This window comes from Haliaeetus albicilla, chromosome 22, assembly GCF_947461875.1.
Source record: "Haliaeetus albicilla chromosome 22, bHalAlb1.1, whole genome shotgun sequence".
NCBI lineage: Eukaryota > Metazoa > Chordata > Aves > Accipitriformes > Accipitridae > Haliaeetus > Haliaeetus albicilla.
The window spans coordinates 19,430,680-19,452,589 of record NC_091504.1 but is presented as its reverse complement, the minus strand read 5'-3'; the positions used below and the strand labels follow the sequence as shown (position 1 = coordinate 19,452,589).

Below are 21,910 nucleotides of genomic sequence, written 5' to 3'. Positions count from 1 at the left end.
TTTCAAGTTTGACAGCGTTAATAAAAAGCCAAAGTTGTGACAGTTCTGCTTGTTGACTGTGTGAGCCTTGAACACAACAGGGAAAACACGATGCCAGTTAACCATGGGAGTTGAAAACTTGGAGAGTAAATACAGTCATTGTACTGAAACAAGACGACTTGAAATTCTGTCCACAAAGCAGGTTGTTGCCCTCTTTGGGGACCAACTGCGGAAACTGTATGCTCTTGTTTTCCTTCTGTGTCCCCAGCATTGACGATTAGAAAGGAAATTACTAATAGCTTTTTAGGTAACTGGCAGTAGGAGGAAAACTGCGACTAAGTCCCCAAACTGGTTTTGCATCTTGTTTTGTCTTGTGCTGTGGTAGGTTTATGTCAACGGGGAGTGGGTCACCAGCATCGGAGAAGGAGGCAGTTTCGGGGAGCTGGCACTGATCTATGGAACACCCCGGGCCGCCACCGTCAAGGCCAAGACAGATCTCAAGCTCTGGGGCATCGATAGAGACAGCTACAGACGCATTTTAATGGTAAGTTTATGGAGAACGGCTTGTTTATGGAGTTGATATTTTTTACTTTCTTTTGTAGCGCAAGCACTTCTGTGTTCAGAGTACACTGATGATAGAAGGCTGCATAGCCTGTGTTTCTACATAAAAGAAAGAGGACATGAGAATAACACTGAGTAACTAAATTAAGTGAACTGAAGGAAAAGGGGACAAGATTCAGCAGAAAGGTGCTGAGTAAGAAATGCAATTGAATAACATGATGCATAACTATTATGCATGAATGAAAACTTCAGAAGGCCTCCGTTACCCACCGAAGCTATGCAAATCCTCTCCTTATTGTGAAACTCAAAACATCTTTCAGCACTACCCCTTGCCTATGAAGTCTTTGTCTGAACTTGTATTGTACTCCTCAAGGCAGGCAATACAAGGTAAATCCAGCTCCACTAAAAAAAAAGTCTCAGCTGGACTGTGCCTTCCATCTTCGCTAGCCAGCACACAGCCACACATATCATAGGATGGTAGCTGCAGAGTCCCTGCTAATGATTCATTGTTCTGCTCCTTTCAAAATCCCTCATCCCTGCAGCACAGCTCAACAGACCTTCTGGGCACCTGGGGTGTGTGATAGCTTATGGATTTGCTGTTGGTTCTTGAGTGGTGAGTTTATAATAGAAACTTCGACAGATAATTAACTTTAGCAATGTCATAACTTTTTTTAATGAGTTTGTTTTTGATGTCTGTGTGCATATCTTCCTTCTCCATAAAATATTCCTTTCTTTTTGATAACTAACAGACATAACTCTATCTAAAGGTTTTTTCTTAATAGAACTTGTCTCTGAATGCTGCATTGTTTTATTCTGATCTGAAGGAACTACACTATGCTCTCAGAATAATAAAGGAGTGTGCATTTTGAAATCATCTATATTTCCAGTGGATGTCATGGATAACAGAAAAATTAGTGAAAGAATTGAGTAGATTTTACACTTAAATGATTAGTTCTTAAGCAACAGAGTGTAAGAGTGATCTTTATTTGTACTGTGTGATGACTGTTGGGTGTCTGTATGAAGCAGTGCTGTTTTTCACTTTGTTTCATGGGCTGAGTTCTGTATCACATAAACGAGCATCACACTGACATCTAGGAGAGTACATCTGCTGGAAATTTACTCTATCCCTAAATATTCAGCCTGATTGCTCCAACACAAAATAGAGGAATAATGATGAGAAGCGTACTGTCGATAAGCAAGCTAAATAGTTTTTGAATGCTTTCCAGTGCGGGGAAGCAGGCAGTAGTAACTGAGACCTTTCTGCAAGGTGTTTCTAAAACATAGGGCAGGAGAATTTCCTAACAGATTTAAGAGGCACACTCAACTTATTTGTCCCATGTCCTACATGGATGCAATGGAGCAGTGTCTGGGATAACTGGTGTGATGAACCTGCACGCTGCAAGGAGGAATGCAAGGTGTAAAAGAGAAGGAGTGTAGGAGGGAAATAGATGTCAGGACAAGCCACATATTCCTTGGCTTTTTAAGCATAGCTTTTTACAGCTGCCTGTAACCTTGCTACAAAAGAATTGAAGGGACAGATTCACAGGCCTCATAGCCTAGAGGTAATTTCAGTTTTAGCGTTGATGAAAATAGTGGTACCTAACATCATCCAACCCTGTGAGCTTTCAGGTTTGGTCACATGTCCATTACCATCTGATAGCAGCCTTCAGAAGATGAATATTTGATGCAGAGACAGGATTTTACTAGAAGGGTTTAAAGTCCCAAGTGGAAAAGACTGTGTTTTTAGTGCTATCTTTAGCCATACATGCAACTTGAATATCACGGATATACATCTATTTGATTCTAGTGTAGTGCTAAGTGCTTTTCAAATTAATTTACATATTCTCTGAACCAGTGACGGCTGTATCTTACCTAGCAAGCTCAGCTTCTGCAGTTGATGAGACCTTTAACTTAACACGGAGGTGTTTTCTCTCCCTCTCTCTTTTGTTCTGTTTTTTTTTTACAGTTAGAGCCATTAAAAATTGGTGGTCTGTTGCATTACATTAGATACCCAGACAGTGTAATTGTAGTATTCCCAATACTTACTTAGGAAATATTTCAGGTAGCATGGTGAATTAATTGCTGCAGGTATAGAAAATGTCCAATTTTAAGTGCTGTCCACGGTGAATGCAATTTACGCATCCAGACTATGTGAATTCTGTCATCTTTTCATTTATTTGTAGGTTCAGCGTGCATAATTTCTTTGCTGTAGGTGAAATGAGACACCTGTCTGTGCATTCGTGTGAGGGCAGGTTACAGTGGCTCTCTGCACATTTCCTCAAGCCTAAGAATTAATTACATCATGTTTCAGTGGCTGCATTTCATACTTGAAGCTAACTCCACCATTACGTGGCTGGTTTTGCTGTACTCACTTTCAAGATGTAGTAGCAGCTGCCTCTCAAGTCCCAGAAACACGGTTTCCTGCCATTTAGCCTCTAACCTTATGTTTCTAGAAAGTTGCTGGATATTTTGGATGTGGAAATGCTTCTGCCTTTAAATAAGAGGTAGTAATGTTTAGGATATCTTTTGAAATATATCATTTAAGATGGTTTTAAAACTTGAGATTGAGCAGGTTTTTCTTTTTTACTTTCTGTTTGCAAATACTTTTGTCCAAGGGATGCATGACCTTTTTCTCCCCAAAATATGGTTTTTTTTCTGTAGTCAGATAAAGCCTCTCCATAACCTGAGATAGTTTTTTATTTCGTCTGCATTCCTTCCTGGCCATGACCAGCCCCCTGTTTTCTCAGTCTAGTGTTGAAATTTTATTCAAGTTGTAAATATTTATTTGCAAATCATGCTTTCAGATCCACACTTGCCAAAAAGATTTTGCCCTGTCATGAGACACTTGACTCTCTACCTCATTTTTCCTTGCAGGCTTTGTTTTGGTTCTTTGCTTTGCATTTAGTAATTTCTAGCTTTTATGTCTGCTTAGTGCCATTTTCCCCACTTACTTCTCATTGATCCTGACTGGTTTATGGTATGAATAAAATGCATCTCAGGAGGTTTGGGAGTTCGGGTTTTTCTTTTTTTTTGGATGGACAAAGCCTGATGCAAAAAGTTCCTGCTGGCTTTTACACTTTTAGTTACACTTGTCATCCATTTATTATTTAGCCTTTCCCAAAGGAAGTTTGTTAAAACAGATATATTTCTTTATATTTCATTGTCTCAGCTTAGGTACCCTGATGGCTTGAAGGTCACATTCAAGTTTGTTTTAGCAGCTGTGATGATTGTAAATGTTGGGATAGTTCTTTTTATCAGGATTTGCAGTGAAATTGCTTGGCTTTCACTGTGTCCTTGACAAAGTATTATACCGTGAAATTCATTCTACTAGATGGATTACAAAAAACCACTTCAACATGTTCCCCCCTCAGTACACTCACAAATTATCTGTCCATCTGTGTGTTCCTTTTTTTTCATAAAATTATCTGTGCTGAGTTGCATACTTTTCACTCTGTTGCAAATTCTTTTATGTATATGTTCTCTGTGTGTGCACACACAAGCACACACACATTTATGTATATATTCTATATTTATTTACTTACATTCTTCTGGGAGAGATGCAAAGGAATTTTTTTGCCATAGGATTCTCATGTAATTCAGTTGCAGAGCCCCAACTGCTCTCTTCTTTGCAGTTGGGATTCAAGAGCATCACAGAGTGGGGAACATCCCAGGGTAGTACAATATTTGTATTCTAAATATAGCAAATACCACAAATACCAGAGAAGCAAATGTCTGTATCCCAACATCAGATTGATCCCCCAGACAATTCAGTTCCCAGACTGAGGAAATTTGAAGTATTAATTTCTTGTAATTTCTTCTTTAAGAAGGCTTGATTCAGGATAATTTAACTGTCCTCTGGTTCCCATGGTCCAAGATACCTGGCTCTGAGAGTGGACTTGCATGGGATACAATACTTTTTACCTATTTGGCAAACTTTGCTAGCAGAAAGTGAGTTATAATATTGAGATGTAAGTCATGACAAATCAAGGTTAGTCAGTTCCTAATGCTATGCCTCATTTTATTTATGCTATTTTGGCTTTGTTTTACCATCTTTTCACAGCTCTGAACCTGAGAACAAGTTGTTTAACAAGTGCCTTTTTCTACTCAGATAAAATAAAGTCACAAGGACTTCATGTAGCCATAAAATGTAGGTTGCGTGGTGGCCAAAACATACAGCAAATCCGAAGCCTGCAATCTGTCCGACATCTGTGCAATATAGCACCGGGATCTTGCAGCCTATTTTGTTTTCATGGCCAGTAGGCATGGTGACTCTTTCTTTCATGCTCCTGTAAGAATGTACACCCAAAGCATCATTCAATATCAGGTTTATGCAGGGATTAAATGGGGCTGGAGCAGTCCAGGCAGCCATTCCAGCACCTCCTGCCAGGATAACTCTTTTTATTTGAAATGTGAGCTATGCTTTGCCTTTCGGTAGCCATTTGTTTGGCTTTTTACTGAAGGTGGGGATTTCTAGGAAGGAGCCAATCAACTCCACCTGAAAAAAAATGATGCAAAAAAGAAGACATGAAGAGTGCAGGAGAGACAAAGCAAAAAGAGGCGAGCAGAGGGGAAGAAAGACAGAGACCAAACTGGAGGAGTGGGAGGAAAAACTGGAACAAAACAGGGACAGTGAAGAAGGGGCAGTTGGAAAAGAGATGCAACAGTCCTATTCAACAAGACCTGTTATAATCTCTGGGGCATTCATTTTTCCTAGACTGTGTATTGCTAAGTCTAGGGCTTGCTACATTTTTAAGGAGTCCTAAAACTGGCTTTGAGCTCTTTTCTGGGTGGATTTGGCAAATGCAAGTGATCTCGTTTCTCCTTGGGACTGTTTCAGGGAGGAGCACTGCAGCTTAGAATATTAACGAGTCTTCGTAGTTAGTGGGAACCACTGTCTTTAAGAAGATGAGCTTGTGCATGACAGCTCAGAACCGGGGAGAAAGTGAACAAAGGAAAGGGGGAGAGGGAGAAGCAGTGACTATTGAAATAAGATATTAATAGGTTAGAAAAAGCAGAATTAATAAAGACTTTTTAAAACATGCCATCAAGAACCCTGCCAGTACAGAATTATTCATGTACATTTACTATTGTTTTTATCTGGCTCAAGCGCTAAGATTTCTACTGCTTCCCTTGGGAAACTTTTATGCAAGAGAATAATTCCTACGTTGGGAAAACTTTTTTGATATTGATCTTAAATTAGATTTTCTTAATTCTCCTCTATTACTTTGAGTTATGTCAAGTTATGCTGTACTAAATTGCCCTCTCTTTCTGTCATATATCTGTAGATGATTATCACTGTCTACTTAAAACCCTTGCAACGATGCATGCTAGCTATGAGCATGACATACCTCTGATCACAGTGTTGAGCTAACATACCCAGGCTGAATTTGTTTTGCTCTTTCCTTATCGGCTCTCCCCAAGTGTTTTAGCATGTCTTCAGGCTCTGTTTGGTTTGGGAGCACTTTTCTGGAGAAGAGGTATTGAGACAGAGTGTAGCATGCCAGGTGCCGTCACATCCGAGCCATGGAGATGGAGTCTCTAAACTTCATTCCTGGATGATGTCTTTGAGTATACAGACCAAAATAGCTTTGGCTGTATTCTTGTTGCAGTCTGATGTTGCAAACCAGGTCTCACCTACTGTCTGTAAATCTCTTTCAGCTTTACAACTTTCCAGTCTTCTTCAATTTGTCAAACATCTGTGCTTTGGATTTTATTTTTTTTCTTTGTATTTCTTAGCTGTATTTTCCAAACGGAAGCTCATTCTACTATTTTCTACTACCATTTCTAATGTCACCAGGTCCTTTCTTGTTATTTTCCTGTTCTGGCAAGCTTTCATAGTATCTCCTAGTCTGCAGATATCGTTACTGTCTGATTTGTTGGTGCTTCTAGAAGATCCATGAAAATATTGCATAAAAACAGACTTAGCACATGTCCCAGGGAGCGTGCCAGTTGACACTTCTGCAGAAATTACTTGAAGGGTAGGAGAAGAGGTTATGATGGTGTTCATACCCATGGCCTCAACAAATTTGGATAAAGCGACTAAACCAAATAAAACAAATATAGAAAGGACATCAGGAGTCAGAGGGGACCTTATGCCTATGGGAGAGGATGAGAAGGGAGTATTAGGCTGATCAAAGAAGGTGGGAAGTAGGCATGTTCTCTGTGTTTCCTGGGGAGAAAAAGAAGATTAATGCCAATTGAAATAAGCACATGCTTTGGATGGTTGTAAGATTTCTACCGCTGGGTTGTTTTTAGCTTATATTAGAGTATTGTTCTCTCAAAATCTCTTCCCCTCACTCTGCTTGAGCAAGCTTGAGCAGGAAAACACACTCAGGTAAAAACAATGTGTGTGAGGGTGAGCCAAGCTTCTCCTTTCTGGAAGAGAAATTGGGATCTGGTTGTGCCAATTGGGATCCAGCCTCGTGTGCTATGAAAATGCAGAGAAAGCTTCTGTGCCTGCCTGGGCACCCTTAGGTGAAGCTCTGCTGTCAGGTGGCTTGTGCCACCCTGGAGGCTGTTGTTTGTGTCCTCTAGGAGAGATGAAGGGTTGGATGGAGCCATCCTGCAGGTTGAGTCATGAGCCATCGGTTGGGTCACCTTGCATTTCAGTGCCTGCGCTGGGAAATAGGACTCTTAAGCCTCAACCACGAGTTCTTCCCTAGGCTGTTGTTCTCCTTCACCTTTGTGGTATCATTCTGAGACATGGGATGTTTAAGACAGTGTAGCTATGCATTAAGTGGAGTCCCACTGAGGTTCTAGATACTATCACAACACAAAAAATTCTAACAGCACATTTAATTAATTCTTTCCACTTCAGTTTTGCTTTTGCACTTGTCTTCATGGTGGATTCTGTACCGCTGCCCTGGCTTAGTTTAGCCAAGACATAACACACCCGTTTTGCTGTAGGAAGTGATGGGCTTTTGCTCTCCAGGCCAGGCGGGATGCCTGCAATTCTTACCTTCCTGGGTCTTGTCTGCATCTCTAAATACTCGAAGTTGTGGTCAGGCGTCACTTATGGCTACTGATTACTGCTTCTTAAAATTCATCTGTGTCCGCAAGTCATTTAAAAAGCATTTTCCACATCTGTCCCTGGGTGCCCCAGCCCATCAAACTAAACCACCAATCTGGTTTTCCACAGCTGTCAATTTTGCTGGTCTCGTTTCCACTCGATTGCAGGGAGGAAAGCAACAACTGCGCAGTGTCCAGTTTTCCATTCTTTGTCTCGCAGTGAGCTGTCAGGATCTGGCGCGGTTTGCAGAGCCTTCTCCGTTTGAAGTTCTTTTTTTTTTTTTCTTTCTGGCACTTCAAATGCTCTCAGGGGCCCCCGAGGTTGAGAACCAGGTTTGTCAGACAGAGAGGTCAGACAAGGGTTACCGATGCTATCGCTGAGAGGCGAACTGTCATCACCAGACTCGGAAATTATGAACAGGGTGCGGAGGGGGAGACCTCGGTAGCTGGTGCTGCTGCTGATCCAGAGATACCTGGGAAGAGTGGCAGCTCCTGAACAGTGCTGTGGCTGTTTCAGAGCAGGGGTGGCCCCAGGAGAGGGGCACAAATGGGAGCTGCCCCCAGAGGAGAGCACCCCCAGCTTCTGCTGATGCTGGAGTCAGAAGCTGGAGCCAGAGCCTGTTGATGTTGGTGGAAGGATTCACGTTGCTTTGGTGGTCGTTGAATCAAGCCCCACCTGCACAGCGCATGTAGGAAGAGGGACGATGTTTAATTCTTAGTTATATATATCATTGCACTTGAGTACACCAGCCTTTCCCTTTTTCATACCTAAAGCACTTCTGAATTCTTTCACAGTGGAGGGTAAAATGCTTCTTCTCCTTTTCCTTTCTCTATCCTCAGTTTCTGCCTCTGCTTCCAGCACTTACCAGTGCTTACTTGGAGAAGGAAGAATAGACAACTGACATTTGCTTCTGTCTTCTCTGTCCAGCCTATGAGTAAATGACATCTTTATTTCCCCTTTCTTCATAAGATAAATGTACTGTCTTTGTGCTGTACTCCTGCCTTGTAGATTTGACTAGCAGGCACCAGGCAGCCTTCAACATCCACAGGGAATCCACCCAGGCAGAAGTGATGCAGGCTGTCATATAACAGTGTGGAATAAACTGCATAGTACCGAGGAAGACCCTGGAGTTCCTCTTTGGTACCTGGGAAGGTTTTCTTTTCAAGTCACTTGTGTCACTGCAGAAGGAGTTAAAGATGAATTGATTATTTGTGTATTGGTAAAACTGCATTGTATTTATTCATACCTGAATCTCCTTCAAAAATGCATGCTGGAATGGCTACTTACAGTTTCTGTCTATGATGATCAAACACTATGTAAGCAGAAGGTTTCTCAGTAATTTATCACACAATAAAATCTTAGTAGGATGGGAATGACTGTGCTGGTGGCTACACATACATTGATGGATTGTCTGCTCCAAAATGCTTAAATTTTGTTAAAATAATAATATGAATAGGTTGCTCAGCAGTAACAATACATACAACGCTATACAGAACATAAACCGGGCTTACAGATAAATGCTCTTGGCATTAAAGAGGTTTTAACCTAAAGGGATGGGACCCATGAGGGAGACATTTTAAGTTTTATCCTACTTTGTAATTGTAAATTCTCTTCTAGCAGGGCCTCATTGGTAACTATATATATATATTGAATTAGCTAGACAGTTAATTGATGAAGCTCTGGCTTTAAAATGAGTGCCTGTAAATAATGGATACAATTCATCTGCGGTGTCCAGTAACACCAGTGAAGTCAGTGAAATTACACCAGGATTGAATTTGATTCCTTCTGTCTTTGCTTATCAGCAATACAACTTGCCCAGACATTTTATGGGGAAACATTTGCCTTAGGCTGTTTATACTGGCTATGCTTAAGATTTGGAATGGGAGGGGAAAAAAAAGAGCAGCTGTAGGAAGAAATCACAAAAATACTTTGTGTAATGTTCTACCTCCTTTTTCTCTCTCCTTTAATAACAGGGCAGCACGCTGAGAAAGCGGAAGATGTATGAAGAATTCCTGAGCAAGGTCTCCATTTTGGGTCAGTTGCCCTTTGGACTTGCCTGTTAGTTCCTCTGTTATATGTGTTGGCAGAATGAATTTTGGTCTTTGATGGCACGATGAAAGCAATGGTGGTCAAACAGAAGGTCTCACGGTTGCGTCATTTCCGAAGGAATGAAAGCGTAAAGGGCCCTTTTTAGGACTTGTTTTTCTCGTTTTTTAATATGCACTGAACATGTGTTTGAAGGACAAATCTTTCCATAAATATGGGAGCAGGCAGGCACTGGTAACCTTTCAGTAGCTGCTGTTGAAGCAAAGATCATATGGATAGAGGTGAAAGCAGTGCAGAGATATGAGTTTGTCATAAAGTCTAGTTACAGCCTTCCAGGTGACAGGTGAGAAGCTTTTTCCTGCAGGAATACTGTATATATGTGCACTGAATGAACTAACCTTGCAAATCAGAACGGACTGATTTTTTTTTTTCTTCTGTGTATTTTACAGCCCCTGTCTCACATTCTTAAAACATCTGTTTAGCTTCTTGTCCTTGGATTTTGTTTCCCTTTGATTAATGTGATAGCCACGAAATTTGGACATGTTCTTGATGGCCTTCAGTAGGAAAAACAACAAACCCATAATGCCTGACCAATCAATCACCATTAGGAGAACAAAAGCTTCTAATAAGGAGGACAGTGTTAGACAGTACAATGAAATGTTGATTCTGTAGGAGAAACACCATTTTTCTACTGGGGCTATTTTGAAAAAAACAATTCAGGATTAATTTGCTATATAATTAAAGTATTTATAGTTCTACTTAAACAATTTCTGTTTCTTGTTTATGGTTTTCATCTACCATTTGAGCTTAGGTACCTGAAATATGAAAGTGTCTTAGTGAAAATATACTTGAACTTCTGAGAGGTGCTATCCATGAAATTTTCAGTTACATTTGTATGCTTAAAGTAAGGCCAAGTATGTTGCTCACTTATTAATGAAGTTTTCATCATTTAAATGCCTTCTTTTATGCCTAATTTAAATCTTCCTAAATTAAGAGCACAAATTATACCAAATTACAATGAGTATTTAAAGAAAAAAGGATCTCTGCACCTGCACTAATGAGGAGCAATTACAACAATGAGACATCTCAAAACAATTTCGGAGTAGAAAGGTTATTCAAAGATGTGCTTCCTTAAACATGCGGTTTGCGATGTAATTATATCCTAGTTTGTAGTATGGCTTTTGAATCTCAGTAAAAAAAGAGGAAGGACTTCAAGATTTGAACCTTTTTTAAGTACGGAAAAGCAGTGGACAAAATAACACATCATTTCAGGAAGATGGAGACCTTAGGTGAAACGTGTAAGGATCTATTTCGCATGTCTAAAGAGTAGGTGACACCTGGGAAACAGAAAGGTATTTTAGAAATCTCAACACAGCACTGAGGAGTCAACTTCACTTCATGCCTTAATGTGGTCAGCAATCAGTGATTTCTTGGTAGAAAAACCTCTACCTGCTGCATATGTATATTTTTTCAAGGCCTGTCTAGTGTCTGTAACTAGCCATATAATTGTAAGGGTCTTTTTTTTCTTAAATCTAAGGATTTTTAGATTATCAGTAGCTGCTTATAGTGTATCAAACAAAGTATTAGAAAACTAATTGTTTTAACTCTTTCTTCTGGAGTTTAATTAAATGTAAAGCTATGAATTGATATGTACAATTTAGAAATTGCAAAAGATTGCAGATGGTCTACTTTATGCGTTGTTTGACTTTAATTCTGCAACGAAAACTTTAGGAGTTTTATCGTGTACAATATTCTTTATAATGCTCTGTTTGCAAGAGTCATTAACCGATGTATTTGTAGTGGTACAATTCCCTTAGACAAAAGAGAGACACTTTGTGACTAGAGCTAGAATTAGCTTTGAATTTCTCATAAAGCCAACTGAAGAAGAAGTTTCAAGAGACTCTTTCTTTTCATTGTTAATTACTGAGTTCTTTTAAAAAAAAAATGAAAAAGCCTACTCTAGTCTGTATGAAAGAGTTTTATGCTTATTTTTAGTCAAACAGAGCACTTTTTGAATGTTGCATTGACAATATGGGCTTGGTCTTTGATATTAATGCTTCTGCAGCAAAGGTCACAAATACACCAGGAAAGTGCATTAGTGATTATAGGTGCGGAAAATACTAGAAGTAATCATTTCCCAAACAGCAACACAAAGTGGCATAAAGCCATGAAGACATATGTGTGTCAGGCAGCTCAAAACTTACCTTTGGTGCATTGATCACTTTGATCTGGTTTTGTTACCAGACTCAGTGTGCACTTCTAAGCTCAGCCAAAAGGCGTTTTAACTTTCAAAGAACAACTCTTTCACCCTCACACAATACTTCTGAGCAATATTTTGAACAAAATGGCGAAACCAGAGTCTGAGAGAACAGCCCAGATCTAATCCTGGTGTCAGAAGCCGTGTCTTGGCTTATATTAGTTCAATAATTCATAATAAGTAAGAATCAGCAGAGCTCTAGTGCGTGAATTTTAGCCCAGCTTTTTGAGGCAGTGAAGGTTATATCATTGTATTATCTGTTTCTTTTAATAGCTTTTAAACTGTCACTTCTTTCAGTCAAATCTGATAAAGGTACGGAAGTTCAAGTACAATTCATTGTCTTGAATTCTCATGCAAATGAGTAGAGGAGAGAGAGACAGGTTGGCAGCCCTCCTCTCTGGGAGAGCAGGACAGGTCAAATTGATCCCTTGGCAGACACGGGAGGAGGCAGGCAGTGGGACAGTGAGCAGCCCTGGAGGAGCCGCTGTGCGGGCTGTCTTTTGCCGTGTAGGTATCCCAGGGGATTTGTGGCAGCTGCAGGTGGGTGATAAGGACACCAAGCCACAGGAAGCAGGCTGTATTAGCTCCATCACTCATAAAACAGACCGGTAATTTTTTCTTATTGAAGTTTACTTTGAAGTTTTACAACTTTTCTCTCCAAGTGGGGGAATGAAAAGAAAAACATTTTGTAAACCATCCCGCTGGCAAATGAAACAGAGGTGCCACTTCACACATCCATGCTGAGCCTCTGGTCTCACTGCCACCCATGCTACCGGGGTCTTGCCGTTGGCTTCAGTGGTGCGTGCTCTCACCCATGGGGGAAGAGTCATTTTTTTAGATCGGCACTTTTGCATCACTTATCTAGCAGGCCATCAGTAACCAGCTGAGAGCAACTCTGACGAAAAGAGAGTAGGACTTGTTCTGACATCTGGTGTGGGATGTGGTAAGAGAATCTCGGCGCTCCCATATCACTGGTATCTCCAAAACAGCTCCTGGGCTGCTCCAATCCACTGCAGCATCAGCAGCACTGCAGATCAGATCGCAGGCGTAGGGAACCACAGCCAACTTTTCCTGTCCAACTTTTAAGATTATTATCTGGGTGATTATTAACTCTAAGACACAATGAATAAATACATTCATGTTTCCCAACTGGAGGTTCGTGCAAAGTGCCTGGATGAAAGAAATGTTTCTTTTATAACAGAACCAGGCATAGCAGAGCTGTCAGTTTAGATACAAATCTCGGCCAAAGTTAGAGTCTTCTTATAACAAAGCTTTATGATCTTCAATATTTTAGAGTCCCTGGACAAATGGGAGCGGCTGACAGTGGCTGATGCACTGGAACCTGTCCAGTTTGAAGATGGAGAAAAAATTGTTGTGCAGGGAGAGCCCGGTGATGACTTCTTCATTATTACAGAGGTAAGATTGGCATCCTGATAAGTTCTGTCATTTCCTGGTAAAGATCAAGACTTTGTATTAAAAGACATTTAGGTTCAGTTTAATCTCTTTACTTCAGCGTAAATCTGAACTAACTCCACTCACACCAGGAGAATTACTCAAGTGAATTCAGACACCAGTTCCATGGAAATGTCTTAAGTGGGACGATCCCTAATTTCCAGTAAGTTGAAGATGCAGAGGAATTTTGAGGTGTGTCTAGTGTCTTTACTGTTTGAAGGTTTGTTTTCTACATGAGATTTTTCTTGTTCCAAATTGCCAATACTTCAACCAGGCTGGCCAGCCACACACTGCATTGATCATTGTTCCCAAAGGGACTTACAGGGGAAATCACAAATGAACATCTGTAAACTGGAGCAGGAGACCTGATCTGAAAATGGATAATTTGTTCTTCGTTTTGCCTTAAGCTCAGTCCAAATGGCTGAGCCATTTTCTTGTTTACTCTCACACAGGCAGACAGATCTGTCAGGCAGCTGAAAATGCTGACATCTTTTTGGGAGATTATCTGACACTTCAGTTCCACCATCTCACTTCTGCAAACAGATGCTGACGGGGTTTTTCCTCCCTCTCTGACATAAATATTTGGATCCTTGGTATCTCATACAAATACCTAGGCGCTGTGATATAACAAGTTTTAAAAAGGTATTAGAGAGTCTCAGACTAAGAATAACAAGACAGCATTAGGATATGATTGTTTATGTATTGAAGCAGGAGCTTTTCAGTGCCAGCTGTGAGTGTTCATACACAAATATATAGCCTGGGAATGACCAACATATGGCTGTGTGGTGACAGTTCAAGTGCACATGCCAGGCCAGATGTTACGTGGCCAGCAAGGAGGCAGTGGTGGCACAGGAGCTAGGAGGTAATCTGAATCCCTCACTGTGGGAGAAGGTGTGTCAGATGGATGTAAGGAAGCTGGTATGATTGTGTTGCCTTGGGATCCAGTTTTATGTAAACAGAATACATCCCTGCCTCCATCAGGCTGCTGTGTTGTGACGTGATTTAGGAGGAAAGAGACCCTGCCCTGCTCAGGTCATAAAGGGCTTGTACAGCGCCCATTCCAGATGGTTTAGAGCCCAACAGGTTTTTCTTTGCTTGCTCCTTATCTGTGGATTTTTGGACAGGTGCCTCTATCTAAGGCAGCCAGAATTTGGTTCATAATAAATATCTGAAACTTAAAATTCCATCCTTCTTTCCTCTTGAGTGTTGGAAATACGCATTTGATTTATGAACGTAGTTTCTCTTCTGATGCTCACAAAATTGTCGGTGCAAATAACTGCACCTGTGTATCACACAGACACTTAAGGATCTTTAAATATATGACGAGCAGTGCCCCTTCAAAACAATAGTGTCAGAGTAAAAGAGACTAGATATTAGATAGGGAAATTTTTTTGTTAACAAGATATTTAGCATATAAGAAAAATTTACGAAATACAACTTTTTTTTCAGAAATAGGGAATTTTTATTTCTACTAGTGATACTGAGTGTGGTGTTATTCCTTGCAGCAGCATGAGGCTAGGAAAACCTGATTTTCTTAGCCATTGAATCCCATGTGGAAAATTGGCAGCTTGCTTAAGAATTACCAAGGGCCTTTATTTTCCCCCTCTTGATGGAACAGCTGTTAAGACTTGAATGGGTAGAAAAGTATTAACACTGCATACTGCATAATCGTAAAGTATCTGCTCACCTCACCCTTCCACTATAAATCTAACAGAGTTTCTCACTTTGGAAATTGCCTGTATTTTTCTACATTAAAGTACGAACATCCAGTATCAACTATTTCTTGTGCTGCAGTAGTATTTCTGCCTGCTCACACATAGTTTAAGCTTTGTATGTTAAACCTGATTTTACAGGAGTTTACATCTTTGATGTAAAGGAGAGTTGATGTGAGCTGCCAGGAACACATTATTCTACAAACTAGTTGCAAGTAGTTTTGGCTGGTTTGTTGTCACAATACGTTGAAAAGTCATTAGCTTCTTTCATATGTTTTTTGATGTTTGTGACCTTATAATTGAAAACACTAGAAATGCAGCCAATTTGTTTGGCTGCTCTATATGCAGAAACCATTTCATATATCACCAGAATGCAGTCTCCTTTGGAGCACAGTATGTCCAGTAGTACAAAGCTAAACTTTGCCACACAATTTTGGGGCAACATACTAATTTATTATAAACCACGGTCATTCATGGCATGCCTTAGACAAATCAGTTACCAATTTACAAAGCTTTGGTGCACCAGCATCCCAGATACTGGTTCCAAGTGGGATCTTGTGACTCCTATCGTAAAAGCTTCTCTAAGACACCCAGGACTCACACATGGATTTTAAATTGTTAGCACAGTTTTGTATGAATTTCATAAATTAATCGTTCATTTCTGGTTAGCCTGCAATGCTGCCTTCCTCTACGACATCCCTTTGGGATACCATCTTTTAATTATATTGGTCCTGCAGAAGGACATAGCCTGTAAGTGAATTGGCACCTTCAGGATTTGCAGACTGAGGAGCAACCATTAAACCCTTTTGAAAGGGAGACTTCCAGCCTCAGTGATGATCAGAACAGCAATTCCTGCTTTAAACAAGGAATATCATCCTGGTTAGTATGGACAAGAATATTTAGTCTCCCCCTTCTCAAAAAAGCACATTCACCTTTTCTTTGTTTTTCTTAGTATAACCTTTTTTTCATGGCTTTCTGTCCACCATCTTATCTCCAGTGTTGCACAGATTGTATTGGGGTGCAGGTTATTTGAAGTGCAGTCTGTATGCATGAAAATGCATAGTGCCGCATGAAGAGTGAGGCTGCAGCAGGAGCTCAGCCAAATTATTAGAATAACAGAAAATGTGCACAGGGAAGAGTCACAGGAAACCAGGGCTTTTTAAGTTCACTGCTCACAAAGCTGTTTATGGTTCATCTTTTGTTAAGTCTAATGAGAAAAGTATTACCCAGAGATTCCAGGACAGCTACAGTTTTTCTGCCATCCTAAATCTTCACAGGCAACCAATAAGATGTTTACTTGCAGTAGGTTGGGTGCTTTTCCATTTAAATCTCAAGCAGCCTTCAACAAGATTTAGTTTTAATATTTAAAGGCTGTGATTTTTTCCAGAGATAGAATTATTTTAATGTTTATACCATATTCCTTAATTTGTAGATAGGATCAGAAGTGAATGTCTGCTTACAAAAGCAAAGTAATTGCTTTTGTGATATTGATTTACTTCACTTCATACTGGTAATTAAAAAAAAGAAAAAAAGAAGCAGCACTGCAGTTTCTGTATTTTCAGATATTTCCAGGTCTTATTTTCCCACTATGGTTTTCACACAACAAACTTGGGCTTTCCCAGACCAGACAGATGTGGAATGTATCTGCTGGATTCCAAGGTCATGGAATTATCCCATATGAGATTCCTGGCACAGAGGTGAAAAAGTTTAAGCACCATGAAACAATTGTTGCCATAAAGAATTATATTTTGGCAAGCGTAAATCATAACAGATGTACAGTTTCTAACAAACAAATTTGCAGTTGTATTGTACACTGCCACACTGTGTACCCAGCAGTAGGGAGGATTTATTCATCTGACTTGAGATAACGCAAATATTTTTAGCTAGCATTTTAAAGTGGTAGCTTGCAAAGGCATGTGAGCTTTGTGGAGTTAAATATCCCAGCAAATGTTAAGTCCCTTTAAATGAAATGCCAGTTGAATGGGGGCCGATTTTATTCCTGACTCGTGCTTTGCCACTGACTTCAGCTCAAACAGTAGTTTAAACTAGTATAGTAGTGCTCTGAAACTGGAAAGAAATTAGGTTTTTGCTGTTGTCTAGGTTACTGAGAAAGGTAGTGACAATAGTATTAAAAACAGCGGTTATGATCATGTACCACTTCCTTAACTTTAGCTTCGAACTTGGCTAGGTGGCATAGTACCTCGAAGTCGGTAACACAGCTGCCAAAAATGCAAGGACCTGCAGCTGTGAAGTGCCCTGCTGGGTTTTCCAGCTCCCACCCCTCCCCACGTCAGATCATTTGGATCTATTTGTCATGACCGAGCACTGTATATGGCACACGGATATTGTCACGGGACTCCACCGACTGCGCTCAGGGAGTCTTTTAATCTCAGGTGCATACTGAGAGCTTGCTGAACTGCTGCCATATGGCCCTAATACTCCATAAAGTTTGACATGGCTTAAAAAAAAAAAGTGTGCACAGACACAAACATATGCAGGTGTAGGAGGAGAGAACAGCAAAAGGTTTATAATAGTGCCACACTGCGCCCAAAGAGCACAGCTTGTAACTGTCCTTTAAATGTGCTCTCCATGGCCTGTCATCTCCTTGGAGGACAGTTTGGTTTAAGTGGTGCAGAAAGCAATGAAATAAAACTGCATGAGAAGTAAAACATTTCCAATTAATAGTTGGTCGAGCTGCCCAGCAATAGTATGCAGCAGCCTAAAAATAAAAGATCTAAAAATAGAAGATAATTCACAGGAGAAAATTCAAGGAGAAATGGACCCATTGTATCCAGTAGTTTCACATTAGATTTTTGGTTTTGACTTTAAAAACTAGTATATTTAATTGCAGATTAGTGCTAAGTTACAGGGGCTAGTTGCACCCTTCTCTGCAACTCCTTTGTGAAAAACATTTCAAAAAAAGCTGGGGATTTATGTTCTTTATCATTATCCTGCTGGTTAAAGAGGAGGCAGAGTCAGGCCATCAGATTTTCAGTCTCAACTGTATTATCAGTCCAGTCTGTGGGCAGAACGTTACCCTCCCTGTTTCCCCATCAGTGGGAATAATCCTAATGACATTTCATAAAGGTGAGCAAAAGCTTAATGGCAAAAGGCGTAAAGTATCTGTTCGTACTGAAACCAGGCAATGGCAGTAGCAAAATTGACAAATAAGAGAAAAAATTTCATTGATAGTGCAGAAATCCTTCCAGAATTAATGCATAGAGCTGCTTCATTGGCAGAAATGAATCAAATTAATGGGTAATGATTACTTATCCAGCACTATTCTTGCCTGATCGTGTTGAAAACAGTCTTGTAATCCTCGGGGGGCTGCTAGCTTTCACGCTGCTGTTGACATTTCAAGTCAGGGCCACAAACTGGCTCCGGTCTGGGCAGGATCCGCTGCGAGTTCTTGCTGAGAGCGTACTTGAGATACTGTCCTGTAGGTGAAATCAGTGTTTCCAGCCCCGCTGACACTCTTGGCACACTATGGAGCGTCTCTGCACAAATGCAGTTCAAAGCCTTGTTAGGTGGAACAGTGTTTGTAAACTCTTCCTACCATGGTAACATGCACTGACAAAGGAAGGTCCTCGGACTAACTCGGAAGGGCGCTCCATTCTTCACAGAATTGGGCCTTTTTGTAGGAAAAGTCGACTTGAGTCTTAAATTGCACAACAAGCATCTGAAGATTTATGATTTAAAAGCTCCTTAAGAAGGAAAAGAAAAAAGAAAAATAATAGCCCAATTGTTTCCTGCTCTAAATTGTTGCTCTTTGACTTTCTAACCTAAGAGAGACCCCTTTGGCACCTACCCCTGTGACAAGCAGGAGAACTACAAAGTAAACTTCTTCCGTATGGTTAATGAAGTCACTGCCTTAGGCACACTCTGCTATCACACCTGATAATCTCTTTAAAAACACAGTGCGATTAATTATTAATTAGGAAGATGAATGTTGTCTAGAAAAGGAGTTTCAAAGACTACAACCCGAACTGCTTAGTGTTACCAGGATTTTGTTGATACCGAAAATGTTTGTCAAAGGCAGTCTACAGCAACTCCTAATATACCTAATAAACAAAATATACCAAATAAACAGAGCCAGCAGTCACTGAGGGCTCTGTACTTTGCTTATTTTTAACTGCAGAGACATTGTTTCCTGTAGAGCTCTTACAGGAAAAGTACGTTCAATTTTCTTGCTATCATCTAGTTGTGCTGGAGCAATAGCATTTCCATTGGCCCTGCTTCAAAGTTCATCTGTGTTCAAGATGGTGTTTTTAATGGCCAGCTGATGTCAAAGATTGAAAGTTAGGTGTGTGATTGGGTCCCATCCTGACTAGGGATGGAGTTGAAGTATTTTGCTGAGTTAAAGGAACTAAAACGTCAACTTAGTCCAGCTCTTGTTAAACTCCATTTAACTTTGACTTCTGTGGGCAGTGGATCAGGCGGCGTATACATGCAATATCCATATACATGCAATCTTGAGCGTATCCTTATCTCTCCTCTGTCAGAAAGGGAGTGTTTCATAGAAAGCAACTGGCTGCTCCCCTTCTTCCCACCAGCCATGGAGGACCTGTCAGTGACTGCAGCTTTTGGCCCTTCCTTCCAACTCTTCTGCTGGCCCCACTAATAACCACCACAATGCAGTCACCTATGGTAAATTCTGCAAAATCTGAAACCCCAGAAGTGATGTATGATGGAGCATTTTCTTAACAATTTTGTGAAACTTCAGATTAGCCAATATTTCTAGTCTATTTTAGAACTTTGCAGATTTTGTTCCTCATTTGTGGCAGAAACCAGGACAACTGTATGTAAATTCTGTGAGTTGCTATGAACCCAGAGACTGGAGAATAATGTATAATAGTTTAAAAATGTACAGTTAAAAAAATACTGTCAAACCCAGTCATGACTCAGTCTTGAGTCCACAATCAGAATTAAGTCCTCTTGCATCATCCTTCTCCAAGACCATTAAGATCAACTAGCTTTTATATTATGAAAATGAAGCTTTTTTAAAAAGAAGTCTGATGGGTAGGAAAACAATGTAAAAGCAGCGTACACAGCCAATAGTTTGTTATGGAAAAAAATTCTCACCTGGATCGGCACATCCATATAGTATGACCAAATAATTTTAAGAGTCTAATAACTGTGGTATATAATTCCTTTTCTTCTTAGCTACTTCTCTGTCTTATACGAACATCTCATGAACTTCCCAGGGTTTATACTCACTACACCTGTTTGATGAGGTGCATGAAGAAACCTCCATGTTGCATGGTGCGGTCTGAAGCACAAGCACAAGAATTAAGGTAGTTTTTTATTCCTGCTGAAAACAGTCAATGGGTATTAGGCACTTTGCAGGTCTGGACCTTCATGATTTTGCTCACAGAAGGTCCAAGGCAGAGAAGCAGTGTTAGCCCTGTGGTCAGCATCCCGGGCTAACACATCAAGTGACCATCCTTTTTCCTTTATGTTAAATTTTACCACCCGAAACCGATAGATATTACTTTCTACTGCAGGTTATGTGGAAGTCACTTGCATTTTGTATTGCTGACTGAAATTTGTTTATTTCTTCCCTTGTTTTTGTATAAAAGTCTTTCATAAATCAAAGGTTGGCAAATAATAAAAATCCGAGATTATTTACTGGCTAAAAGAACATTTGCAGTGTCTTTGGCTACATAGTTCAAAGGATTTGTCTTTTCTTGGCAAGTAGCCCTAGAATTGCTGATCCTTAGCTGTAACATAAAAGCTGTCCCAGGAATGATGCTATCAGCAGTCCCAAAGGGCTAAAATGGCAGCTGAGGAGTGATATGCTAGTGGTCTTCCAGGACATTGCGACTGAGAACATTGCTTAGGCCAGCTTCATGAGGTAGATGCAGGACTCGCTGTGTTACTCTGTGTCACTGGGACGTTGGTAAACTTAGGTCTTGAAGAAAACCACCGGGAGGATGCAGTGTAGCCGTACTATTCTCAAAGGCTTAAAAGTAGTTTTCATAACCTCTCTTTTGCACATGCTATACCCAGCGCAAAAAAATGTGTATGAATGTTTCCCCAGTTCACTTTTGACATGACAACTTGTGTAGGAGTCTTCAGTCTCATTCAGCTGTAATTTAAAACATCTGATTTGTAAACCCATAAAATTGAAGTTTATGCTGGAAATACAGACACACCCTGGCCTCTTACCACTATAGGATACATGGAAAACTGGGAGAGCATTTGGTATGCAGAGAACTAAAACCCAAAGTTAGTAATTGGCAGTTCCATTCTTAATATATATACATGCTCCATTTGAATTTTCATAGAAATCAGAGTGCTAGATTTTCTCCATGTTCAAAACAGCCTGTGACTTTTTACTTAGCTAATACTTTCTTTAAGGTATGGTTGATGCTTTGACTCTTCTCTCTTTAGTCTTGTCCAGTAGTGTCTTCCTACCATGGAAGTCTGCAAAAGCAGCAGAGGTTCCCAGGTAACAAAACACCTCTCCATGTAAGGAGAGCAGCACAGGCTGTTTACCCCTCAAGGTTTTCAGGAGGTTCTCAGGATCCTTATAAGCTCTTTTGGCATTGAAGACCGAGCTCACAAGCCCTGATTCAAAGCACTTAGTCAACATGACCAAGAACTCTATGGCCTGAGGCATGTTAAATCTAAACTGAAATTAAAGGCATCTGCTGTCTCAGGAGCTAGGAGCTCTGTCCTGAGGAGTGCTTCTCTGCCTTTAAGCAAAAATACTGCAATATCAACAAGACCTGAAATATAGTGAAATATAGTCCAACCTGGTGGAAGAGGAATGGATAATCTCCTAATCCCTTTTGGAGTTCATCCCTTTCTCTGGATCATGTTAAAGCTGTCCCTTACTGGGATGGCTTTTGTCCCTCTTCTGCAAAGTTACCATTGAGATGACTGCAGATT

General features: G+C 40.3%; 1 protein-coding gene across 5 annotated transcripts in view; it reads left to right on the top strand.

The window, feature by feature from the left end:
- Positions 1–21,910, top strand: part of PRKAR1B (protein kinase cAMP-dependent type I regulatory subunit beta) — a 110,405-nt gene that overhangs the window by 76,392 nt on the left and 12,103 nt on the right. For all 5 annotated transcript variants that reach the window (XM_069810189.1, XM_069810193.1, XM_069810191.1 and 2 more), the window contains exons 7-9: positions 365–523; positions 9,523–9,583; positions 13,147–13,268. In XM_069810189.1, coding sequence (XP_069666290.1) covers positions 365–523; positions 9,523–9,583; positions 13,147–13,268 — 342 coding nt within the window. The remainder of the gene's footprint in view (positions 1–364; positions 524–9,522; positions 9,584–13,146; positions 13,269–21,910) is intronic.